Source organism: Gymnogyps californianus, chromosome 18, assembly GCF_018139145.2.
Source record: "Gymnogyps californianus isolate 813 chromosome 18, ASM1813914v2, whole genome shotgun sequence".
Taxonomy (NCBI): Eukaryota; Metazoa; Chordata; class Aves; order Accipitriformes; family Cathartidae; genus Gymnogyps; species Gymnogyps californianus.
The window spans coordinates 9,736,049-9,763,679 of NC_059488.1; the positions used below are offsets into that span (position 1 = coordinate 9,736,049).

General features: G+C 37.9%; 1 protein-coding gene across 1 annotated transcript in view; it reads left to right on the top strand.

The window, feature by feature from the left end:
• Positions 1-25,094, top strand: part of QSOX2 (quiescin sulfhydryl oxidase 2) — a 29,176-nt gene extending 4,082 nt beyond the window's left edge. The window contains 11 exon segments of the mRNA XM_050908163.1: positions 1,257-1,357; positions 2,671-2,719; positions 3,854-3,962; positions 4,159-4,249; positions 6,617-6,762; positions 7,394-7,537; positions 9,684-9,813; positions 12,171-12,293; positions 13,471-13,621; positions 17,823-18,011; positions 20,619-25,094. Of these exon segments, the coding sequence (XP_050764120.1) occupies positions 1,257-1,357; positions 2,671-2,719; positions 3,854-3,962; positions 4,159-4,249; positions 6,617-6,762; positions 7,394-7,537; positions 9,684-9,813; positions 12,171-12,293; positions 13,471-13,621; positions 17,823-18,011; positions 20,619-21,169 (1,784 nt within the window). The 3' untranslated portion in view covers positions 21,170-25,094.
• The last annotated feature ends 2,537 nt before the right edge of the window (positions 25,095-27,631 follow it).

Consider the following 27,631-nt stretch of genomic DNA (forward strand, 5'->3'; position numbering starts at 1 on the left):
TTTTGCATTTTATTTGATGAAATAGACTGTTGTATCTTTTGTGCTCCTGTGAATACATGCCCATCTGCTCTAGCATGCTTGTAGTTACTCCTGGTGCCTGTTCAGCTGTTGGCATGTTCAGCACAACTGAAATTCTCCATCAGCTGCCCCATCCTCCTCCAAAGACAAATAAAGGTCAAGCTAAATTTCAAAAGCAGCTAGGCATGCAACTGTCAATCAGATCTTGAACTTGATGAAGCTTTCATGCTCTTTGCTATAAAAGCAAGTTTAATTTTAGTGCTTTTTAAATTTTATTGATACTTGGGAATTGTGGTGTACCTTCAAATTCTGCCCACAGCTGCTTTGATTTAGCTTAGCTTTAAAAAGTAACTGTCTAAGGAGTCTCTTGGAGCGGTTCTTCCTTAAAGTGATTGCTGCAGCGGAGCATGGCTCAAAAAGATAAGTTCCTAGCGAAATGAGAAGGAAAAAGCTATAAATGAGTTGAAAGCTTTTATTGAAGTTATATAAGCATATTTATAGAAATACTTGAACTCTTGTGGTTATTGCTATGAAACATTTATAAAGGAAACTTACAGTGGTGTTCAAACTCAACTATTTAGCACTCTGGTTAAAACTCAGATATTTTTTGAGGTATATCTAATGTATTCCTGAACAGTACTAAAAGATAAGGACAGCTTTCAGTAGACAATATGTGAGCTTTGGGTTGTGTGCAATTCTGGAGGCCTCTGAGAAAATTGTAGCTTTGGTAAATAGTGAGTCCTTGTTAAAACAGCTATAATACAAGATGCATCAAATTTATGGTTTTGTAATTAACAGCCATGTGGATGAGTAAATGATGGATTAATTTTATTCAGTTATATATATTCTGCATGCTTTATGAGCTTAGCTAATGGGAAAAGCTAGGGAATACAATCCGGTATTTGGGTTGGCCCCTATTTCATCTTCCTGCATTCAGTAAAACGTCTTCAGCCCTGGAAGTGCTACATTTTGTGTTGGGATTCTTCTTATTTAGGTGTATTGAAAATACTGGTGCAGCTAAGAAAAACAGGGAGGTTTTAGTTATTTTAAAAATCAGTAGATTGTATTACACTTGAGGATAGAAATGAATAGCAAATGCGAATCGACCGAGGGCTTGATTTTTATGCCATCGGAATCTATCGGTGTTCTGTTGTTGATTTCCATGGGAAGCAGGGTAATCCATCAGCTGGGATCCGTGATCGCTTCTGCTGAAAATTGAAAGATATCTTTGTTTTCAGACTGGGAATCTGCAATTAGAGTTGGTGTGCTGGATTGTGGGGAAGAAGAGAACTATGAGACGTGCAAAGAATATGGTATTCACTATTACCCAACTTTTAGGGTAAGTGGCATTGCACACTGCCTTAGGTAAATGATGCATGCTTTATAGTAACTAAAACCGTAACAAACTTGCTTGCTCAGAGTGTTACATGTAACTAGTTGTTCTTTAGCTGGACGTTTTCTTTGCTTTTGGTGAGAAAGCTGCAGGGTTGGTAAAAGATTAATTTGAGTTCTTCTTGCTGAATGCAATAGCTGATGCAGTTATTTATAGTAGTAACTCAGTCCTCAGTTCTGAATCTGAAAAATTCTTATTGAAAGAAGATACCATTCTAGAAAGTACTATGCTGTTACATTTATATAACACCTAGTTGTGATATATTCGTTAGATATTAACAATTTGTATAAATATTTTTCAAATTCAAATGTTCATGATTATTAATAGTGTTTTTAGTTTTGGCATGTGAAAGTAAAGGTAATACATTAAAATTGCGTCATGAAATCAGCCGATTTCATGACCAGGGCTCCAATTAAAAATTTACCCTTGATTGATCGTTCGCTATTTTTCTAATTAATTTCATAATTTGCTTAAACTGGCTTCTAAAAGGGATCTTGTGTTTGCCAAAAGTATCTACCATTGTTCATCTTCAGGTCTAAGTGCAATTTTTAACTTCTCTGTCTTTGTCAATCTGTATAATCGCATTATTAACCGTAAGTGTAAGCAGAATGTGATGGATGGAGAGGATTGAATAAACTGTGTTTGTTATGACAGGAGAGGGAACAGGAGACGTTTCACTGTAGAATTTGTGATGTTCTACCCTGACAGAAAGAACAATATTCTTTTTTTTTAATCTTTAAAGTTTTGGGTGTAAATTGGAATGCACTCTTTATTAGACACTGAATCTTTTCTATTTTATTTTTTATAGCAGAAGGCAGTCAAGCTCCATTATATATCCTCTTTAACCACTGGAGGGAGTTGAGAAAATGTGAATAGTGTTCTAAGTACATACACAGTTGGTAGTACTGATTTGGTAATCAGTTAATTTGTGTTTGGGTTAGTGTTTGCAGTAATGGATCAATATACAGTATTGAATTATGCATTGTGGTATTTTTCCTCTGAAAGTTGGCTTTATTGTATATCAGAGTTTCAACTGGTACCTATGAGCTACCCTCGCATAGTTGAGAAGCAGGTCTTTGGAACTCACAGGCTAAGAGGAAAAACTGTGTTCTGTTCAGATAGATAAAAATGTTTTGTAATTAGAGCTGTAAAAAGTAAAAACTCTTGAACGCCATTTTTTTTCTAAACCAAGCTTTCGTCTTATACAGTGAGTTATTGTCAAAGCAATAACACTTTTTTTTTTTCTTCCTCCCACATAGTACTTCAAAGCATTTACAAAGCAGTTTACTACTGGAGAAAATTACAAAGGTAAGAATATCCTACTGTAAGAAATCCCCAAAGCAGTTATCCCATCAGCCAGGAATGTGTCACACAATAAGCAAAATCCTTTTGCCTGTCAATTAGTTTAGACAGCTAGAGATGGGATGGATGCTAAATAGCTCTTTAAGATATGATATTACAAGTACTGTATGAAAATGGAATGTCAGGCAGAATTTTAGACAGGCAAAATGTTTGTTCAAGAACTTAGGGCTCACACTCCTCATTTTTTTGAAATGTAGTTCTTAAGTTTCACAAAAGGCTAGATAATTTTTTAAAATTCCTTTTTTCTACCGCACACCTCATCAGCGTGAGATCCAATTTGCTCAATCCTGACTCTGGTGCTTTTTGATCTGTTAGCCACTTTGCAGGCATCCTGAATGGCACTGGGAGAACCCCTATTCAGATGCTGACTAACTGAAAACAGGCTTATCCTGTGTGTCCCACCGGATCACAGCTTGAGGTGGTTTGTCTGGGGACAAAAGTAATGTTGTCTTTTTCAATGGATTAACATTTAAAAGGCCAGAGGTCAGAAGAGAGACCACCTGCACCATTAACCCTTCACGTAGAAGCAGACCATAGTTGTACCTGTTACTTTTTGGCATTTGTGAGAGCTTCTGCTTTTTAATTTATTTCTTTTAAAGCAAGTAAAATATTCTCACACTTCAGTTATTTCCTCACATTGTTACGTGGCTTTGTAACCTCACCTGGCCCATGTGGTAAGAATGGTACACCTTTGCAGTTTTTAATGCATGATGAATATCCTGATTGCAAAAAAGCTACTGGAGTTGCCCACACCAACTATTGTGAAAATGAGCACAGATTTAGAATGAAGCATTGTTTGAAGAGAAAATAGCAAGGCAGGCAGATGGTTAGATTTGGAAAAGTCTTGAGGTTTTATTAATTTTAGGGTGGGATGACAGCTTTTAAAAATGATCTCATTAAAGTGAAATCCTACAACTAAATCCTTAGTCCCTGTTCTTCAGCCATATAGTATTCTGTGTTTTAAGTCCAAATTTAAAACAAAAACTTGACACAGAAAAGCATGAGAATGTATGGAAACCTGCATGTGAGTAATTTTTTCCCAGTTTTCTGAAGTGTATTTTTTTTGTCACCTGTACTCAGCAGGAGCAGATAGAGAGCTGCAAACAGTTCGTCAGATGATGATTGACTTCTTGCAGAACCATTCTCAAGAGTTGAGGCCGCCTGCTTGCCCACCATTGGATCCAGTTTCGTAAGTTCCTTGTTTAAAATACAGCTGGTGTAGGCTTACTATGGTAATTAAATAAAATGTAGAAGGTCCTATTAAAGATCAAGTAAGCTTTTTTCTTATTATCAGTTCTGCTATGAGATGGTAAAAGGAAATTCCATCAATAACAGTGGGTGTATTGCATTCTACCTGTGCTAAATAGCTTTTCTTTTCTTAAAAGGTCCAGTGATATTACTTCTCTTTTAGACAAGACCAGCCATCATTATACTGCCATTGTGTTTGAAAGTAATAACTCCTATGTTGGCCGAGAGGTAATGTATGACTTATGAATGACATAATGAATAGGAATTAATGTTATCATAACACAGCTGAATTTTATGTTATTTAGCCAAGCAACAAAATTTCTGATTATAGGTCTGAATTAAAGGGTCATAAAGGGCAGGTCATGCATATTTGAGATATCACCAAGTCAAGGGATTATATGGCTGTTGTATTTAGTCACACAGAGGACTTGCTTACAAATGAATGTGAAGTCATGTTAACTTCTTCCATTCATGTTTTAGTGGAAGATTAATTTATGAGTTTCATTGTTAGCATGATTCTTTTTTCTTTCAAGATTTGGAAGATCACAACAAAAATATTGTCGGATTACGTTATTGTTTTGTTACTGCTGGAGAACCGTTCGTGATATTCATTCTTCTGGGCAGCTTTTGTGATTTCAACTGTTTATAATAATCTAAATTCTCTGGTTCTCTTTCTTCACATATAGGTTTTAGGAAATTACGTTCTAAATTAAGATAATAGCATAAAATTATTTTCACAGCTCTGAGGCACTGAGGAAGTGGAAGTCTTTGGTTTTTTGCTTTCCCCACCCCCCCAATAAAATATTTGATTTGGCATCATTTCACCACCTAATGAGCCTGCTGTTAGCTTAGACAACTGTTACTCTTCTCCTCCTGCCAAGATTTAGGATAAGTAAAGAAAATAAATTGCATAATTATCTAGGCATAATCTGTGTAGAAACATCCAATGTCTGTGAAATGTTTCTAATTAGATTTGATGCTGAGATGGCCCAGTTGCATAAGTGGAGGAGAGTGTGCTGCCAAAAGCGAGAATCACTTTGAGAAGCAGGCTGCTTCCAGACATTTGTTTTCTGGAAGCTGCTGTGTTGATACAAGTGGGCATTACTGAAGAGAAGAAATGTGATGATTATAAAGTTCTTCAGCTTTTTATCACGCTCGCTTTAATTTTATTACCTGCTGTTATAGGGAAAGACTGAGTGTCATCTGATTGACAGAAAGGGGAGTCTGCTTTCAGAAGAAAAAATATTTGCTAATGTTATGTAGTATTTTAGCTTTATAGAGTGGTTGAATGAAATAGAAAATAACATTGTTTTCAGGTTTACAGTATAAGACAATATGGACAAACCTCACAGAAGTCACAACAGCTGAAGAAAGGAAGGCCGCGTGTTTATCGCCAATGGAAGGAAGGAAGGGTCTCTTAAATTACAAGTTTGAAAGTGAGGGAAAACGTAGCAAAGATAATATTCACCTGAAAGGGGAAAGTATAGTGGAAACTGTCAAACTAACAACAGGGAAAAGATAGAAGAGGCAGAGAGGGATAAAAGTAAAAGAATGACAAGTAGAAATGTAAGAAGAGTCAGAAGCATGGAAGGTTTTGTAGGTAAGAATGGAACATTTGAAATGGTAGTATAAGAGCATAGACTAATGGAAGAATGTGAGGAGTGTGCTCGTTAGAATGGCAAAAGAGGATGCCTTTAGCAGTGGGATCCTGAAGGATTTAAGAAGGGAAGAAATTAGTATTTAGGCTTTTTTTTTAAAGGGCAAATTTGCATTGCTTATAACCGAACCATCATATTTGTAGGTGCAGCTTTTGCTGTAGTTGGCAAAGAATTGTGATACTTGAGTCCTGGCAAATCTTTGAGGCATCCAGAGGTTACCACCCTCTTCTGCCTCCACCCTTTGCTGAATTTTACACCTTGCAAAGAAAACTGTGCCCGCTCCCAGCTGCTCTAGTGCAAAAGCCCGGCATCAGGTTTAAACAGCTGATGAAGGCACCTATCCCTGTATGGAGTCTCTGCTGTGGAGTTGGTAAACAAAAAGAGCTGAACAGGCAGCTGGGTGCTGTGACACCACAGACTACACAGCTTGATTTGGCAGGGCTTGCCAGGCAAAACCTTAACTACTGTGCAGGCCTTAATTGTTTTCTCAGTCATGGACTTTGACATCAGAATGCCATAAAGTGGTGGGACCAATGTTTCTTCACTACCTGAAAATTTGCCTTTAGACTCCTACGTATATAACATGAAACATAAACCTGTTGGTGCCTGTGGAATATCCTCTGGGCTATTTTGAGGTTTATGAGGACATTTTGTCATTCATTCTCATGTTTTGTTCAGATGTTAGACTTCAAAGGGAAAAGATCAGGATAGACCAAGAGAAAAAATGGAAGATAGGAGTAATAATTTCCAGAGAAGAGTAAATCTTCTTTAACTGAAATTGTTAGTGTCCACAGAACACTCGTAGATGTACTTCCTTGGTGAACAGCTTAATGATACCATTAAAGGATGATGCACTTCACCTATTTATATGTCTTGTCCTACAAGATTGGATATTCCTTGAACAATGTATAATTCATGTCATCTTTTCATTACCCAGGTTATCTTAGACTTGATACAGTATGAAAACATCGTTGTAAAGAGAGCGTTGAATTTTGATAAGCCTTTTCTTGAGAAACTTGGTATTACCTCAGTCCCTTCATGCTATCTGATGCATCCAAATGGGTCCCATGGATTAATTAACATGTAAGTAGTTATGTGTCTGAGGAATATGGGGAGGTTCACTTAAGCTACAAAAACAGTTTCCATAGCTTCCTTTCATACAAAGCAAGTTATTCTATAACCTTATTTTGCATACATATAGTGACATTGTGTCCTGGCATGTAATCAGTACGTTGTACTGACTGAAGTTGTGTGTTACCTGTATTATTAATAAGAGACCTAATACTACTTTTGCTTACCACTGTTGCCTACTTATAGCTTTAACCTATTACTGTGATACTTCTGAAAGGAAAAACTTTGGAATAAAAGTGGAAAAAAAATTAATGAAGCATCAAATTCTTAAAAAAAACTTGCTTCTGAGTCAAAATGCTTGTTCCACGTGAACATTGCCTGTGTAAGGCAAACTGACATTTTGATGAACGTATGTGTTCTTATGTTGAATGGAATTTCAAACCACTAATCCAAATGATTGTTGTTATTATTCCTAAACTGAACATTATTTCATTTCACTTTGTATCAAAACATAATATGTTGCACTAGGACTGTAAAACATAAAACAAAGTGAATATCTTATTTTATAAATATACTAATTTGGTTTGGATATTCACTTAGTCTGAGATTAAAAGTAATCTTTACTTTGTCCATTTATATGCAGTTTGAAGCCTCTACGGTCTTTCTTTTCTTCGTATTTAAAGTCACTGCCAGGTGTAAGAAAAAAGCTTCTTTTGCCACTTCAGCTACCTGTTCAAGAAAACAAAGAGGAGAGTACAGATGTCAAGGTGTGGAAAGAGTTCGATAAGTAAGTGATACCCTTGATTTTCAGACCAATGCTTGATTATTAAAATTTGCTTGCAGTTTTTTCTTGCCACGTGGGAAACTGTGCTCTAATTTATTATAAAATCCTAGTGCAGTTCAAAATTTTACTTCATTCCATCCCAGGTGATGCATCTTGAGTTGAATAGGTTGGTCACTGCTGAATGATCTGCATTCTTCTGCTAGTAGAATTAAAGGCATTCATGCTTAATACTGGAGAAATTACGGCATCAAAGCTGAGAGCAAAGCTTTCAGCTGTTGCTTCAGCTTCATCCATTTCTCGGTATATTCAGGTAACACTTGTGAATTAGTTCAATTCCAGCATCAAGGTTACAACTTCCTTACAATTGTGAGCAGTGTTTCAAACAATTCAGAGGTGAAATTATTGGGGGCTTTCAGTATTTGGTTTTTAGTAGCAAGCATCTGCACTGATAGTGTTTTTCTCCAAAAGTATTGTTAAATACTAAATTGACTTAAAAATACCAAGGACTTATCACCCATTACCTGAAGCATATAGATCACTGATTTGAATTGTTGGAAAACTTCAGCAAGTAATCAGTGTCCCTGAAAAAATAAATAGTAAAATAACAAGCTATAACATTTCTGTGTGTATGATAGTAAAGCAGTGCCCACTAAAAAGTGCTTGTCAAATGCAAGTATAATAGAAAGTACTAAAGTCACTGTAAAAGATGTTTATCATACCAAATCTGGTAAGGTTTATCTTCAACCTCTTTGTCTGTTTGAGAGAAGGATGCAAAGGCTTTGCAGAGAGATAATCCCTCAGCATCTTTAGATGGAAAAGATGTAGGACTGAGTGCTTTCATTTTGTACTTATTTTCCTTTCGTGGACACTATTAGCGTCATCTTCTTTCTATGACTATTATAGAATATTTTATATGAAACATTTTGTTATTAAAACAACTTAGTTGAATTGAGCTGCTTTCTAGCAAGACACAGTCTTGTTGATGTGAATCTCAAGTCCAAGTATCTTCTAAATAGGATCCATTGGGAGAACTCATGCATTCATATGGATGTCTCTTTAAGAAACTTGCTGTTCTTTTAAATTTAAGTGAGTACGTTATTAATTAAGGAGATAAATTCAGAGTAAGTCTGTAGTTTGAGTTGTTAAGAATATAGATTATTCTGTGTTTTAATATGTTATTTCCTGCATGTTATTTAAGAGGTGGGGCCAGCCAGTTTCTTGAATGATTGTTCTTTCAATTGTATTTGTTTTTAGAAATAATAGTGCTGCTGAACTCTTACAAGAAGTGGTTAACTATTAACTATGTGAACTTCTGTTTGTTTGGTTACATTGCTCTGTATCATACTGTCTTGAGTTTGTACGCAGAAAGCATTGAAAGATAGGGTGTTTTACTTGATGTATTTGTACTTTGTGAAGTGTTTTTTGTTGTCGTGAAGATATTTGGTTGTGAGAACGAACTCTTAAAATCTTCTATTTGCTTTACATGTTTTACTTGTACCTGTCATAAGGTACCTAATTCTGTCTTAAGAGCTGGTGTGATTAAAATTGACTGTTAAACTTGTATGCAAAGAACCTACTTTAAAACTACTGCATTTGGGAGAGGATTTCTAGATTCAGTTCTTTCCAACATTGACCTTTTTCAGTCTTGTTTGCACTCCTGCTCTGTGTATAATCTACTTCTGTTCAACATAAGTCTCCCTTTTTTCATAGTATGTCATTTTTCTATTTGTGGTCAATCCTGAAGAGAAGCTATAATTTCTTTACACTGTCTATTTTCTTGCTGACAATGTCAGGGTTGTAATTTCATTACAAGGTAAAGCTGGCTGGGAGGCAAAAAGTTTAGTCAAATATAAAAGAAATTCTTACGTGTGGTTATGCTTCATTTGTCTAAACTCAGAACAAAATGACATAAAATTACTCTTTTAAGAGAGTACAGTGAAACTTATTGAACTTGACATTCACCATACCGAGCACCTGAAGTAACTGCTGTGTCTTCCCACACTGGTGTAGGATATACTGCAATCACTGTGGAGTGGCAAATGTTGAGGTTTTAATGACACCTACTATATATCAATTTTACCTTCATGACTGGTGAGAAAATGAGCGAAAGAAACCTGCCACTTTATAACATTATATATGTGTGTTTCAGATCTAAGCTGTACATGGCTGACCTTGAATCGGGATTGCATTACCTGCTCAGGGTAGAGCTTGCTACGCACAAAATGCTTGAGGGAGCTGAGCTAAAGACCTTCAAGGATTTTGTTACCATTTCTGCCAAGGTATACACTTCTAGTCTTTGATTATTTGTAAGAATAAAGTGAGTCTAACATAAAATATATTATGTGACAATAAGTCTCTCAAAATGTCTTTCAGAATGTTTAAATATATGCTTCCTCGCTAGCTTAAAAAATAGTTTTGTGGGTTTCTTTAAATGTTATTTTTGAGTTATTGTATGCCATTCTGACACACTTACAGGGTTGAAATGCATTTTAATTTAACCTTAGAGGGCTCGAAATTAAATAAAGCTTAAGTAGTCTGCAGCATATTAAACAAACACTGTAAATATAGTCCATTTCTCAGATTTTCAGGATAAGTAGCTATTGTAACTGAGTGGGATTAAAAAAACCTTTGTTTTTCATTCTTGACTTTTGGATTTCATTGGTGCATACTTGACAAATGGTGTTCTATTTAGAGATATTAGTAACTTCTGTCTAGATTTTGAATGTAATTGAGGTATTGAATTTAATTAAATGAGTATTTCAAAATAATTGAGGTATTGAATATAATTGAGTATTTAAAAAATAAAGATGCCTACATATTACATTTGAGTGAAGGGACAATATATGTAATATAATGTGATATGACTTCAAAAAAAATTGAAATAATTTAATGTCAGCCTACTGAAATGACCAACGTCTCTTTATATTTACTTACTGAGCAGCTAACACTTTGTTTTATTTTAAAGAAAGTGAATCAATATCTGTTTAAGGGAATAATAAGGCCTGTACAAACTATTTCCAAATATCTGGATTTATCTGAAAATCAGACAGACAGTTTCTTGTCCCCCTCTCCCCCCCCATGCCATCAGGGGTCAGAAATCTCTAGCTGGCCTCATTTCTTTAAGAAAGTGTAGTGGTAATCTTTCCATCATATTATCCCTAAAACATCCTCTGTTCTTCCTGATGGCTCCTGGCCAGCTGATGTCATTTGTTTCCCTGGCTATTAGTGCGTAAATGGGGAATGCTCTCTTTTAGTTGCATGCTCGTCTCCAGACTGCCATTACACAAGTGGGCACTGCTGTCCTTTATTTGCGTTCTGTTGTTGTGTAACACTTTCCTCGTAGTTCTCATTCATGATTCTCGGGTGTTTCCGTTAGGAAACTTTTTATACTGTCCTCCGGTTTAACAGCATTTATAGTGATGATAAATCCTAAGTCACAGAGGTCTCTGGTTCCCGACTTGGGGAATTTTCATTGTTGTAGAATTAGGTTTTTTTGGTAATCAGTGCAGAAGTCCATTGTTTTTTGAATCCTTGATGGGACCGATACCTACCTGAGATACTGTGCAACTATTGTCTTTTAGATAGTAATGCATGATATTCTGGGGCTCCTACAGGAGTAAATGTAATTATAGTATGCAGTCAGTAGTTCAGAGGTGTGCTGGTTTTTTGCAGACTATTTAAGGGTTGTCTTTAAACCCAAACAATGCACAGGGTCCCTTGTGTTAGATACAGTACAGACAATTAGCAAAAGGGAGTTCCTTCCCGTTAGATTTGCACGGTATCAAGTAAGCGGTCTATGAATTAGAGATATTATTGATAGTTAGACAACAGCTGCAGAATGACTAGCGTATGTATAGCATGTTCTGTCATAAATTGCTTTATGTATTTTATGTAGCAGATACAGGGACTTTATTTCCCCATCTGTTGAAATACTGCTCCTGCTGATAGGGTACTTAGAGGATGGTATGCATGCTCTACTTAATTCTATAGTAGTGACAACCATCATTAAAGCAAAATACCATTTCTAGTGTAAAATAATGGCATTACCACTGATTTACGGTTCCTCACGCTCATCTGCCAGACTGTGACTTCTGTAAGTTGCAAGTTAAGGAAGTCACTATTTCCAAATCACTTTGGAAATCACTGTTACACATATGAAAAGGAAAATGCTCTTCTAGATAACCAACTTCTACGTTTACAGAAATCTGAACAGAAGTTTTATGAGAAATAATTTTTGTGGTCAATGTTCTAAGAGTGAGAAGGATTTCAACCTCTCTGGTTCACTTAGGTCTTACACTCCTTTCTGAGCTATACACTGAGCTGAATTACCCTAATGTGAAATTCTATGTAATCTGTCAAAAGTTGTTCTGTAGCATTTCTGCCTGCTATTGAGTAGCTTCATTTTACTGATTAACATTTTGTGCATGAAATGTGTTAAATTTTGTAAGCCAAAGTTCGTGTGAGATGGCTTTTTACTGAAAGCAGAACAAGTAATTAATTTGCTCATAACAAAAGAAAATCTGAAGCATTGTAAAGACAGGAAAAACACATTTAGATAAAGATAAAAGTGTCTTGCTGCTAATGAGATTTGTGCTTTAAAATATGGGTATTTTCTTCTTTTTTTTTTATTTCTCAGCTTTTTCCTGGCCGTCAGCCTGTGGTAAAGTTGTTAGAGACCTTGCAAGAGTGGCTGGTGAGCCTTCCATTAGACAAAATCCCTTATGATGCTATCCTAGATCTGGTCAACAACAAAATGCGGGTAAGCTGTTACTAGTTTCCAGCATAAAATACAGCATTAGTAAAGGATAAGATTCTATATAAATCTAAGACATCACTTACTGATGGTCCCTCAGTCATAATGGAGTTATAAGAAGGTTAAAATGAAAATAAAGTGAAATCATTACCAGAAAAAAAATCCACATGAAGGAACTGAAATGAGAGAATTGAAATACACAATCCTGTCTCAGTTTTACAATGAGCAAGCAATCGCTAACATATACATGTTCCCTAACGTCAGCTTCAAATGATGCAAGATTCCCAGCGGATATTTTTGAGTTGCCTTTGCTTGCTATGGCTGCTATCAGCGGGATTCTCTTGAAGGTCAGAATTTAAGTGATGGGAAATTTACCCACTGAAATGGGCGTTATTCCTGAAGTTTCCCCAAATACTCTTTAATTTCCTGGCACAGTAAAGGCCTTGCTAGGAATCCCATCTCACTTTGGTAATGCAAAGTCCTGTGATAGGGCCATCTTTGTACAGAAGTTAGTATCAGTCTTTCTTCCCGTGAAATAGGAAATTTGGGAACCTCCTGTGTGTTTTAGGAAGCAGAGAGATAAGTCTCGGAAACTAAAATCTTGCACTGGATTTTAAGTATAATAACTAGTGATTTTGTTTTAAGAAGAAATAATAATGAATTCTACATCTTAGCCTGTTAAGACTTTACCACTGTAAGCCATGTAGATCTTGCTAAGTAATATGGAATTTTTCATGTGCCGAGGGAAATTGTAGCTCTGTCAGAGTTTACAGTGGTATTTGTGTGTGTGTGTGTGTGTTGTGTTCATACTGTGCTTAAAAAAGAAACTTTACCAGTTAAGCTACTTAAACGTATTCTGTCAGACTAATTAGATATTTGTGATGTGCATTTTAGTAGGTTTGACGTCAGTGACTGTACGTTGTATATCATGTAGTGTGTTTGCAAGAGGGATGAGGTTTATAGAGGTGCATCAGAGTATCTCAGACTTAAGAATTGTTATAAGTTTAAACTTTGTTTGCCTTAAGCATGAATTCATTAGCAAGAAGTGCAGAGAGAGTCATTTACTATTCTTTATCCTTGGATCACCTCAATTTCGAGGTAGGATCAACTGTGACTGCTGTTATGTTCAGTAGTGAATGTAGGTCCCAGAGCTGCGTATATCTTAAATACGTATTTTTTTCAGATTTCTGGGATATTTCTCACTAAGAAAGTTCAGTGGGTCGGATGTCAGGGCAGCAGACCAGAGCTGAGAGGTTATACCTGTTCCCTTTGGAAGCTGTTTCATACCCTAACTGTTCAAGCTGCGCTGCGACCAAAAGCTTTGATAAATGCAGGTAAGCAGCAGTTATGCGAGACACTTGAAGGAGGAGACAAATACATGCAGCAGTTCTGCTATGCAATAGAAAAAGTAACAGATTAGAGCAAATTTTTGTGTGTGTAAATACTCAACTAATACGTTGGTGGAGGACAGTACTTTGGAGGCTTAGCTTTCAGGTTTGTGCCAGCAGGGGTCAGAGCATAGCTTTACTGCAGCCGGAGGGCTTTGAAAGCAAGCCTGTCAATTTGTCCATGCTTAGAAATGTGGTAAATAAAGTATGTGGCCCTAAAGACGTGAGCAATAAAGCAGAAAAAGGAGAGAATTTCAAACAAAGAAATTTTGAACTACCTGAAAAGGGATGAAGATTGTTCAGATTACCTGAGGTTGCACTGCTAACTTAATTTGAGAAGAATGAGATTTAACCATACAGTTTAGTCGCTATAAAAGATGTACAATCATTAGCCAATCCTTCTGTAATGTTATTTCTTAAATACTGAATGTTATGACTGTTTGGGGTGTTTTTCAGCTGAACGTACCTAGTGTCCATTAATCTGTGCAGTGATATACTACTTTGCAAGCACTCTGTAAAATTGCTTATTTTTAGACTTGCAGCATCTTGTGAAACAGTGTTAATATTCTGGTGATGATTCCTATTTAAGAAACGTGCTGGATATATAATCTATTTTCCTCACACAATGGAAATAGAATTGCTAATGCTAAAATATTGGCCTTCATATGTTTTTATTCTTGCCAGGACAGTGCTTTGTTTGGTTATAGTTCTATTTAGTTTTTATTTAAAGCCTTTTTAATGTCTTTTCCAAGGAATACAAGAATGCTAGATGGACTGTTGCTGGATCATAAAACTCGGAAATTTGCAATTTGTCAGTTGCTGATTGTATATTTAAAAAAAAAATTATTTGATTATTTTAAATTATGGATATGTACGTTTGTCCAGCATTACTTGCAATCACGGTGAAAATCTCTCAATTCTTAATATTGAATCTCTGCAGAATAGGGATTTTTTTGGAGAGCTAATCATCTGTTGATTTTTGTTTCTCTCTTTGTTTTGTCTCGTTTTGTTTGTTATTCATGGGAGAGTAGGTTGAATCCCTTAAATCTAGTACTGTGTTCTGCCTGGTGAGTTTGGGATTTTTTGGACTGGATGATATATTAGCTTTTCAACAGGATCATGCATAAGTTAAATGTCCCCTTTTGTCCCAATTGCCAAAAATGTTCTAATTAAATGTAAAAATGTTCTTAACATTTAACTATACAAAATTGCATCTTAAATTGCTCTCATGTTTCAAGCGTGAGCTCTAGTCAGTCTGAAGTTAAAAATACATTGTAGAACCTGAAAACTCTTTGGCACACTTAACCATCGATTTAAATCGGGACAGATATGTGATGATCACTTCTTATGGCAAAAGAATTGGGTCAGTCTGAGACTGTCGGATTATGTCTTGGGAGGTTTTCCTCTCCTTATTGCTTGTTTAAATCCCATCTACTAAAAAGCATGATGTACTCTCTAATCCTTCCCACCACAGGTAGGGTTTTATGGTTCTTGTCCACTTTAAAGATTAGGGTTACCCTGAATTGCAGTAGTTTGGGAGGAAAGAGAAAAGGAGGATTACACGATGATACATGGCAGATGTTAATAGAAGATTCATCTCTGGGCTGATAAAAGAAAAACAAACAAAATGAGCCATTTTGCAATTGTTTGTTTTCTTTTTAAAGCAGCTGTATTTTTCTTGATAGTTTCCTCTACTTGCAGAGCCTGGCAGTCAGTGTGAACTCGCTATGGCTTTCTTGATATAATGGTTTTATTGGTTTATATTTGACACGTTTTAATGTTGAACGACGTAATTTGAACTTGCAGTGGGATCAGCATAAGGGAATGCAAAGGAACTCTGAACAGAACTGCTCACATCTGAGGATGTAGGAAATAATTGTAGAAATCTAGTCCTGAGCATGCTTAATTATATGAAATGTGGTTTTAGGTAATAGGATCTATTGGCGTGAATAAGACAGGCTTGTGGATTTTATAAAAAAATTATTTGGATTCTTTTTAATCGGTTGCTGAATTTGAAAGACCTCCCCACAAAATGAATTTTCAAGAGCGTAACATTACACAGGAGAACAGATATAATTAAATTTGTGTATGAATCTCTGTTCCTCCATAAAGAGGTTATTTGCTAGTAGTTACTTTTGTTGTGTTTGGGGTTTTTTTCCTAAATATATATATTTTACTATACATGGTAAAACTGTTTTGCCTGAAATTTGTTTCAGCTTCCCAAAATTATTTTTCAGCCTTTCTTTTAATACTGTAATTTAATCTGCTTTAATCTCATAGCTTTTATTTATACATGCCTATTCAATCACAGATATTGAATGTCTGAGTAGAGATTGTTTGCTTTTTATGATTTCTTTTTGGCTTTAAAGACTCTTTTTTGCTGCCATGCTTAAGAATATAATGTTGTTGTTCTAAATAAAGGTGTTTATGACAATCTTCATGCATTTCTTATGTACATAACAGATAAGTACTCTGATAGTTTTGAATAGGTTTTGTTGAGGATTTTTTTTTTTCCAAAAAACAATGCATGTACGGAGGGCATACGTGCTACCAAACCGTTTGTTACTCACTACAAGAATAGGACAGTGAGCAAAGCACTGTAACCCTTTACTACAGAACCTACAAAACCTGCGCTGTAAATTACCGTTGGTAGAGGTGTTCAGCTGCAGAAGTCGGTAATTTGATCAATCTGCATCATAAAATGTGTTTCATTTGACAAGTGTGTGTTCATGGTAATGTATAGTACATTTGTAAATACATTTTGGCATAATTTACTAGGTCAATTAAGCATGAATCGGAAAATCTGTGAGATGAAGATGAAACCATTAGGATTTCAATGAATTATATCAGGTTTTCAAGGCACTTATAGATGTAGGGACTACCTGCTGTCACAATAAAGGCCTGGGACAAAGTTCTCCATCTGTAAAGATCTTAGCTTACTTCTGAATATAAAAAATTATTCTTTTGCGTTATCTTTATTGTAAAAGTGTGAATGCTATAGAAAGAATAATGTGTTTGTATTTATTTTAGGAGGAATTCCCGAGTTACTCTTGAAAGTTCAAATGTTGCTAAGTAGCTATTATGTGTGTGCATTCAGTGCCTGCCAAAAAAGCCGTGGAATTAGTAACTGTAATGAGATTCTGGTATTCTGTAATACCTCAGAGTTATGGAGTAACAAACAGATATCACAGGCACCTTGTAAAATACTTAGCAGAGGGTTTTTGACTCTTGGTTTTTCAGTAGCAAGGTCACCGTAACTTTAGTGCCTAAGCATAAATGTAGTGGTGAATGCATAACATAAATATTCATTTAGTTATTGGGCAAGATATTGGAGAAAGTCTCTACTTCCAGAAGAATTGTGTGAAGTATAGACAGCGTGGACTTTGCGTGTTTTAACAATTTCAAAATGTACTCTGATAATGGGCTTCTGAAAAAAATTTTTAATGTCTGATTTTCATTTAGCTAAGTTTGTTCCCCCCTCAAATTGTAAGGTATTCTTTGAAAGGAGAAATTTCGCTGTAAAGAACACTTGACCTTTAACTCTTATTTTAATGTGGTGTTCAGGGTAACTTTGAACACAATTGTATAGACTAAATGTGTTAGTATGTATTGGTATAAACAGCTACTTTGTATTTTTAATAACACTGTCACTCACCTGGCATTTTTTGAACCTTAGTATGTATGAAATAATTCCTTTGTAGTAGTGTCTGATATCCCACACAACCTTTCAAAACAGTATGTTTCGAAACCTACTGTTTGAGATCGCTTTAAACTCTACATTATTTATTGCCAAATAATATGGTTTCTAAATGTCTCACCTCAACTACTTAGTGACAATATTATATATGTATTTTGTTGGGGAGGGGTATTTCTTCTAAGAACTGTGTGAAGCTTTTAATCCTTCTAATATCTTTGTGACTTACTGAGGTACAGGTTCTGTATGATAGCACGTGCTATGGATATCTTTAAATTATAAAAGTGGCTAGTTTCTTATCTCTAAAGTGGAGGTGTAAATTTGCATGGATCAAGAAGGTAGCAACGTTTCCTTTCCTTTTCCCACGGTTCACTTTTATGTACGTTAAAGTGCCTATGTTGAAGCTATGTTTGTCCGGATGGTGCTAAATGCATCTATCATCTGTCTTCCCAGGTCTTGAAGACAATCCCCAAATAGTACTTCAGATCATGCGGAGATATATTCACCACTTTTTTGGATGCGAGGCTTGTGCTCAGCATTTTGAAGAAATGGCTAAAGAGTCCATGGATTCCGTTAAAACCTTAGACAAGGCTGTTCTCTGGCTCTGGGAGAAACACAACGTAGTGAATAACAGGCTCGCAGGTATGGAAGACCTTGCTTAGGAAAACCCACCAAGGGTAGCTGTGTCCGAAAGACAAGGCTATGGCATTTTATACAACGTGGTTTGTATTTGCATGAAGATATATGCAAATTGCGCTCTGTAACATGAGTTTAGAAATGACAGTAACAGTTGTTCCAGCTTGCCATTCCTTTATTAAGTACTGACTTCGAAAGACTAACTCCACGTTTACATTGGTGTACAAGAAAGGGTACTTGTGTATAGAGCAAAACCTAGAGCATCCCAATGAACTATAAGGACTAACAGGCTAACCTTGGCATGAGTGAGAAATACACACTTGAGAGACACTATCCTCCAGTAACATAGTTATCTCTGATGATACGTAATGAAAAAACGTCATCATGCTCAAAGATACTGTTTCTTCTGAGATTTCACCTGTTGCTGATGAGAGGATCTTTCTGGAGTACAACTCAAAGCCTTTTCAAAAAGGAGCAATACTGTTCAGCTACTTATCAGTGGATAAAAAATAATTAAATTTCTTTCTGTAACAGTTTAAATAGATGTTAAAACCTGTCTTCATTTTGTTCTGGAGAGATGCTGTATAGAAAATGATAATTGAACAGGAGACACTCTCAGGATAAAAGAGATTTGCTAAACTATTAGCAAATCAGGAACTGAATAAAATAAAGTTACTGTATGAAGCAAATCTGTTGCCCCGCTAGATTGCTATGTTTTCAGTTAGACTAAAAGTACCGTTAAAATACTGGTTGTATTTAATCCATTCTGTTATGGGGATATCAAGTAACTAAAGCACTAAAGAAAATCGGTTTCTCTTTGCACTTAATCCCTCTCTGCTGTTATGGATCTGTGTAATGTAGCATTAGTTACAATTTCAATATGCTATATTGTGTTTATATTATGATTATGCTGAATTCCCAAGATTTATGAAGTATTAAATACTGTTGTGAGCATAAACAGTTTGTTTCCTTTCTCCAAGGAGAAAAAAGTAAATGACGAGGTATTAAATGAAAACATCCCCTAATGTTTGTTACTGTTGCCAGGTTGAACGCAGGAAAAAAAAGTTGTCTTGTTAACTTGAAGTTGCTAAGTAGTGGAGCAATATACTTATTTAGAACATCAAGTTATTGGAAAACTCGCATGGATATTGATTTAGATGATGCAACAGCCGGCTAAAAGACCCTTTCAGTAAGAAGTATAAACATACTGGAATAAATAATAATATTAAATTATGCTTTTTAAGTTTACTAAAACTTCTGTTTGGGACAGTGACTTATTTTAATTCCTAAAACCTGCATCTGTATTTCTGGAAATATATATAGCTTTCAATGAGAAATAATGTTTGACTGGTCAATGAAAACAGCTTGGCACAGCCTTCAAGTGCGGATCGTGAGACTGTTGTATATGGCTCTGCCCTATTTAATTCTTTCCTGTTGCTTGAGAATGTACAGAATTTATGGCATTCTTCTTTTTGGCAGGAAAACATGAAGTACAGCAAGTTTTCTGTTTGTAATCTTACCATAAGATGTTTTGTTTCTACTTTACTGAATCAAATTGATTATTGAATGATCTTTATTTAAAGATATCTGAAATGCAAACTTGCTCTCTTGTAAATATCAAGGAGAAAAATATTTTTAAGTATCCTGTGAATCCCTAAACAATATTTTGCTCAAAATAATGGGGAAATTTCCTGCCTTTAAAAAGGATAAAAATAATAATAAAATAAGAATCTATATTTATTTCTGAAATATTTTAAGCATTAGTGTACTAATAACAATCAGATAAATAAATTAGCTCTTTTACCAGGAAGAGATTTTTGTTCTAAAAATTATCTCCATCCACATTTTAAAATGTTGGTTTTTAGAGCAAAGTGCAACACCAGCTACAGTGTTCAGCTCTTGCCATCAAGACAGAAAAGTGTCCAGAGCTATGAGCAACTGAAATGTTAAAATTGTATCTAGTTCAAGACAGCATCATATGTTTAAATGCTAAAAAGCAAGCTGAAAAATAAATCTTAAATATGATAATGGTTTTTAAAGTACTGAAAATAGTTTGCTATAGTAATAATGCAAGCTATGAAAAAGCAAGCTTAGGGTGGAATGGTTCACCATATAGAAACATGAAAATATCTGCAAGTCTTTGGCCTTGAAACTGCTTGCTGCAAACCAAGCTTCAGGATTAGAGAGTATTGAGTGTAAAAGAGCCGTTTGTTTTGAATCATAATTCAAGTTAACTCCTGAAACGCCCAGATGGCGGTGTTTGCATGCCTTCTAAAAACATAGCAATTGTAGTATCTTGTATTAGAATTTGAACACTACAGCTTTTACCGAGAGAAAAGGAAAATAATTATGATTTAGAGTTTGTGTTTTGAAAGAGGAAGCAATACTTTGGAACATGCTTGATGCATCCATAAGGAAACTTCTGAATTTCCGAATTTGTTCATGATTGTCTTCAGTTTAATACAAACGTTATTGTGCTGTGGGCTTTTTTTGCCAGCCTCATTGTTTGTAAGTGGAAAATACTCTCTGTGGCTTCCAGTGAAGTGTCTGATGGTTCAGCTTTTCTAGTTCATTCACTTCTGATATTTTTATTTTTTTTCTCCTCCCAATTAGGTGATTTGACTGAAGATCCAAAATTTCCCAAAGTTCAGTGGCCAACTCCAGACATTTGTCCTGCATGTCATGAAGAAATTAAAGGATTACACAGCTGGAATGAAGCCCAAGTTCTACAGTTCATGAAGTATCACTATAACAGTGAAAATATTTTATATAAGTACACTGAAAGCCAGACTGACTCCAGTGAAACTGAACAGGGAGATACAAGGGAGGTGAAAGACAAAAGCCTACTGAAGAAACCAAGTGGAAACAGAGAAAATAAGATCCAGGATAAAGAAAGCATACTAGATTCAGAATCGAAGGTGTTAGATAAGCTAATAGCAAATCACGGACCTGTCAAAGATAGCGGTAAAAGCGTGGTTGGATCAGCTAACCTTAAAGAGACGAAGCAGGCTGTGTCTTTCTTAGGGATTGGATTTTCAAACATAGACATGAGTCTGTGTGTCATACTGTATGTAGCATCATCCTTATTTTTAATGATAATGTACTTTTTTTTCCGAATGAGATCTAAACGGTGGAGAGTGAAGTATTATCGTTCATCTGTATAGAAGTTTAAATCGGAAACAAAGTTTTCATTGTACGTGGCTGTTCAGTACCAGATACAGCTTTAATATTTATGATCAGGGATTTTATATACAGTATTCCTTGTTTCAAAACCCTTTCTTCCCATGTCATTTCACAAGTGTTCTAGCTTAATATATGGAGCTCGCGGTAAGAACCCTAATCTTACACAGTGCTATCATAAAATGTCCACTGAAGGAAGCGTTGCATTTTTCAGTTAAGGTTTTTCCGTGACTTACCACCTACATCCTTTACTCATTTTCAGAGTAAACATTGCATTATGCAATCAACTGTGCCTGGTTTTAGAAGGAAATTGGATATTGTTTTGTGTACTTCAAGTCAGGTTGGTTGTTTTTTTTTTTTTTTTAATTTATCCAGAGCTGATTTTACCTGCCAGAGTACTGAACGGATATGTTGTTACCTTGGCTGCTTCATTTGGAGAAGCAAGAATTCTGATTTTTTTTCAGGAAACAAGAGTTCTATTCTGATTAAATCAATTCCAAACCTATGTGACTTTCTGAAAATTATTTACCCTGCATATTTAAAGTAGAAAGCGTTACATGTTCAAATAAGTCTTCCATTCTCTTGTGTGTTCCAGCCAAGGATGTGTATGTCTCTGCTAGGATGAGAGTTTTGGGGCAGTTTGTATCTCAATAAGCAGCCTGATTCTGATTGCTAATGCTGTCATCCATTTTAATGGAGTTTAGGTGTAAGCAAGGACAGACTCAGATCCGGTGCTTTACTTGCTCCTCTATCGGATGTGTTAATGGAGCATTAGATAACTCGCCTCACTCATTTATGAACCAGAAAAGTAGCTGAGTAATTATTGTGTTATCCAGATGGAAGCCAATTCTGGGGAACTCTAGTAAAGGGAAACAGTGTTTTTAGTGAAGGACAGTGAGATTTGCATCAGCATGCCAGAACAAATTTACAGATCTGGAAATACTACGTTTCTTACGATGTTGGATAAACTCCATTATAATACAGCAATTTTTCATCTTGTAGGGTGGGGTAAACACTTCACTTGGTATTTCCAGTTCTGAGCTCACAGAGTGTATCACCTGCTAGCTGTAAAGCTGTCTGTACAGTACTTAGAAGAACAGCCCATTTCTCTTGCCCTTCTGCTGGAGTGCTCCTCTGTTTGGGTCCAGAAGGGTTTAACTAATGGTTAAGCCCAAGAGCTGCTCCGTTCTGGGATGTGGCAGCAATTGGGAATATGGCAGTTGCCTTTACAGGTCTGTCTGGGGTTCTGGCTGGCAGCAATTAGAAGAAACCATGAAAACAGTTATAAAATTACTATTTGGAGTAGGAGTTCCTTTCTGATCCTAGCTGTGGGGGATAATTCACGTCCTGGATAGTGAAGTTTATAATCCTATCCAATGTAATTGAGCATGTTCTAGTTATCCATTACCTAATCTTTAGTTAATCCTAATAGGTTTTGGCCTCAATGTTTTCTTGTGGCAGTGAGTTCTACAGATTAATTATGTTATATAAAAAGGCTTTTCCTTTCAATTCTACATTTGCAACTTTTAATTTAATTGAATGTTTGCTAGCTCTTCTGTTACACGAGAAGGAATAGATAGTCCCTGGCCAATTCATTATGTTTATACTGTTAGTGTGCCCTCCTCTTATTTCCATCATAAGCCCTAGAATAAGAATTTTAAAGCCTAGCAACAAGAATGGTCTAAAAGCACAAACACTCAACAGGGATATCTTTTCATAATCAAATCTTGTTTGTTCACAAAACTGAACATTTCTGACATGAGTTTCTGCAGCTGCCAGTTGGAATAACAAAATTGAGCTTCAAAGATTTGCTATCCCTTGTTCCTTAAGTTTATCAAAATAACATACACATAAAGTAGTAACCTTCTGTGGTTATAGTAAACGTGTCAGAGGGGAAAAAAATCTCCATTCGCATGACACTGGTAGTCTGACGTACATAAGGAGGCGCATTATCTGTGGTTTTCGTAAGCCGTCTTCACTGTTTATTGCATGCACCCGACGGCTCTTGCTCCAATGTGAGAAACTTGACTCCCCGCTCTCTCCGTGAAGCTGGGGGCCAGCTCCTGCCTTCTGCCACGTGCTGCCTCCGCGGAGCTGAGAGCTGCTGGGAGCGCCTGTGGGCAAGTGCTTCTGCCTGTGGGCTAACAGGAAAACTTCGCTCTTTAATTTTGACATTAAGCCCGCGACATTAAGTCAGTCTGTGCTTTTTATGGACCCTCACTGTTCAATTCTGGCACAAGGAGCCATCATGGGTCTCTCTTTTTCTTTAGGAATTTATAAGAGTCCCTAGAATTATCTTTATGGCGCCTGGGCTTGAATATTAAAACAACTTGTAAGCAACTAGAAAGATAGAGAACCAGTGTTGGAAGGTGGTCCAGGCTGGCTCGTCGGTGCCGCTTGCTTTGTGCTGGAATCCAGTGAGAGGTCCCAGGAGGAGGCTCGTTAAGAGGAAAGCCCAGAGTTCCCAAATTTAGCTTTGAAAATCAGACGACTTTTAAGTGACCTAATCTGGGGAGATGTTGATATCAGCCAAGAAGCAAGGACATTTCGCTTCTCAGAAAAACGCGCCCAAACACCAAAAAAACAAAACTGCAGCATAGCAAGTGTTGGATCTGAAAAATTTGGCCAGTTTCTGTGGGACTATTGAATTTCCTGCTGTCAGTATTGTTGCACATTTTGAAGTTGAGAATCAGTCGCTACTGCTGTTGTTTAGAACTCTACCAAATATGTAGACCTGAGTTTGTTAGCTTTGACTCATTCTGCTTATTTTCATCTGCATATGAAAACAAAAGGCTTTGAAGGTTTGTAGGGATGATTTTGCCATTAAAACAGCAGCAAATGTGGTTTTGGAATAAGGTGGGGGTTTTTTTTGCTACCCACCATTAACTTTCATGTTGCTGTGACCCTGCTGGAAACATGACAAAATGAACCAATACTCAAAGCTCCAGTGTTCTTTTTTTTGTTTCTTAAGAGTGTAAAAGCATGAAATTAGGATGTTGATTATCCGTGTTGGTGCTCTAACTCTGTTGCCAGTTAGCTGGCTAAGGCTTTCACTTTATTTGCTAGTAGTGACCTCATCTGCAAAAGTTTTCTTGACTTTGAATTCAGTTGTGTAAATCTTGGTTTACTTGTTCTTATTTTCTATCTTTATAATGACAAATTACATCCTTTTATGTACTCTGACTGTAAAGATATATTATGTCCGCTGGGGAATGTGTGATGCTGCTTTGCCGTGGTGCATTATCGGTGGGTGAGTTACAAGAAAGTGTTTCCTTTTTAAAAATTGCCTCAAACCACCATCTCCTCAGTCCCGGAGGTTTTATTTGTGTATTGTGTTGTACCACAGAAGTTTCTGCAATGCCACGTTTGTTTGTGGATCGTACCATACTGGTGGCAGTCATTTCCGAGAAGGATTTCTTGGCCCTTTGTAATTCATGAAGCCTTCTTTGCTCTTTGGATGTTTTTGAAGAGGAAATATTAAACCTGCGTAGAAGATAAAAGGAGTACCGTGGAATGTGCCAGGAGAGAAAGAAAAGCTGCAAGTGCTAAAGAAATTTAATAAAGTTATTCCCGAGAACTCTTAATTTTTAATTTCCAGCAGTGTATCCGTCCTGCTATGCCTGCTCAGAACTGGATGGGAACTACCATCTTAGCAAGGGGTCCAAGGTGTATTGTCTAGGTCTGTGCATTGCATATGAGGTGTTAAAAATAGTGAATATACCATTTCAGTAATTTAAATGTTTTATTTATTTTAATTCAATAACTTGACATTTTCAAATCTGTTCTGTTTTGGTTTGGTTTTGGTTTTTTACTCAGTTTCATACCTCTCCAGGAGGGAAAAGTGACTGTTTTGTACTAAATTGTAAACTAATGTGCTTGTTTAAAATAAATTGCAAACATTTGGGCAAAGTCCTGCGTTTTGGCTTTTTACCTGTATTTTCAAGTTCTTTTTAGCTAAACTGTATTGCAAGAACAGCTTGTATACATGTCCATTCCAAACCATATTGGTCGTTTATGTAGGTACTTAATTTTGAAAAGTACCAGGAACAGGTAAATGTTTACTCCGTTTCGTTCACTGTTATCCCATAACTTTATAAAAGGTCAGTGAATGTTTGCAGGAGTGATGGAAAAATTGTCGGTTTCTGACCAATTATTTCCACATTATCTCTATATATACACAGATACACAAATCTTCCTTTCCCTTAAACCTGAACATCTCTTCTTTGGCCAGGATGGTGCCAACCTCCGCTGGGTGCTTCTGAATCTTTCTGCAGCTTCTGCTGGCATCCGCAGTGCCACTGAGGAGGTGGGATGGGTGACTTGTTAAAAAACATTGATTATCTACCTGCAGAAGTACTCCAAGATATTTTTAGAAATCAGTAAGATTTCTAAACCTGTAGATAAGGTTCTTTGAAGTTTGGCACTGCAACTCGCTTCTCCAGAGAAACGTGCGTTTCCTTGCTGGCCTGTGACCTTGCCTGGAAAACAGTGATGTTCCCCTGGGGAACCTGAGGAATGGGCTTGTTGCCTGAACGTGTTGAGGGCGAACGCGGGCGTCGTCCCTGCTGGGGCAGGGGTAGACGTGCCCTGTCCTTGCCACCCAAAGTTAAGACATCTGCTGCCTCCTTTTAAAGAGGTGCTAAGGGTTGTCCTGGGAACTCGCTGCACGATCTGATGCTCTGTTGGGGCGGTGGGGACAAGGGCTGTCACCCAAAAACTGGCACAAGTTCCTTGGAAGGAAGGACGGTGCAGCCTCTGGGTCTGTCGGCAGAAGAGCTGACAGCAGGGAACGGGGAGGGGAATATGTTTAAGCCCAGACTTCTCAAGGGCTGCTAAGCAATCTCCTGAACCAGGGAAGAGAGAGAGAAACAGGAACAAATATGTGTTGGGTGGGTTTTTTTGTAATGGTGGCAGAACCACAGTGAAGAAGCCTACGGACAGGGTCTGATGCCTGCTACGACCTGAGCAGGAGGGCACAAGAGCACAGGTAGTGCGGAGATCACCCAAAGGGGCGTTTGTGGAAACCCACAGAGATGGTGCCGCAGCGCGAGTCACCCACAGGGCTGAAAACACGAGGCTGCGCAGGGCTGGTGCGTGCCAGTGACGGTCCTGAGCGGGACATCGGCCACTGCCCTCCGTCCTGCACAGCCGCAGCCGCCACGACCCTGCCATGTGCACTGGGGAACAGCCACCACCACACACACACACTTTCTTAAACTGCTTCCTTAGAGGATCAGACTAAAAATCCACTTATAAAACTGAGCTTAAAAGAGACCATGTGGGTTATCACCTGCCCCCCCCCCCCCCGAAGCTGTTCGTCTCCCTGGGGAGGATCGAGGTGCCCCAGCGCAGCCGGTGCTGGTGGTACCCAGCAGGACTCACCGCGGTACCCGGCATTACTGCAGCACGGTACTGGTGATGCCCCAGTGCTCTACCTGTACCCCAGCTGTACTCCAGCCTGGCATTTCTAGGTACTTTATTTGGGGACCCCAGATCCTGGTCCCCAAAATGCCTCCCTGCATTATTTTCCAACCATATGGGTCTGAGCTGTCGCCCAGGCTGAGACCTGTCCCCTGGCCAGATGAACCATCAGAGGGGACAGTCCTGACCCAGCCATCAGCCCCCACAGCCCCGCAGGATCCGGAGCGGGCAGGAAGGCAGCCTGGTGCCCAGGGGTGCTCCGTAGCCGTGCAGGGCCAATGCAGGTGCTGCCAGGTCGGGGTCCTCGGGGGCTCGGCGCTGGGCCCGCTCCCCGGCTGCCCCCACAGGCGGGTGAAAGTCCCCGTGCTGCCGTCCGGCAGGAACATATGTGTGTTTGGAGGCTCCCGCCCCTAAGCTGCTTTTATTAATTTGTAATCCCCTGCGAGCAGGAGGTAAAGGGATTCGGGGGATTAACGGGCTCACAGTAACAACCACAATTATCAGCTCCGGCTGCCTGGGGCAAGCGGTGCACACACGCACAGGGCTGTCCACCCCGGCACAGGCGCACACAAGCACACAGACGTGTGCCCACACACACCCGCGCACACACCAACACCTCCGCACACGCAGACACAAGCACTCACGGAGCAGAGCACAAGCACGCAGGTACAGACACAGGCACACACACCTGCGTGCACACACACGCACACAGAAACCTGCACACCCCTGCACGCACACCCACACAGATACACAGGCTGGCACACGCACTGCTTGCACGCCCAAGCGCGCACACACAAACTGCATACAAACAAGCGCACACCCATGCACACGCACGCAGCTACACCCGCGGCCCTGCATGTGCACGCCCCTGCACCCCTCTGTGCACACGTGTGCTCCTGCACGCACACCCACACGCACCGCATGCACGTGCAAATACACACACGCGCACACGCGTCGATGCCTGCCCCGTCCTCAATTAGTGCAATTAACCTCCTCCAGCCGCAGGGCGCTGATTACCGCGGGTC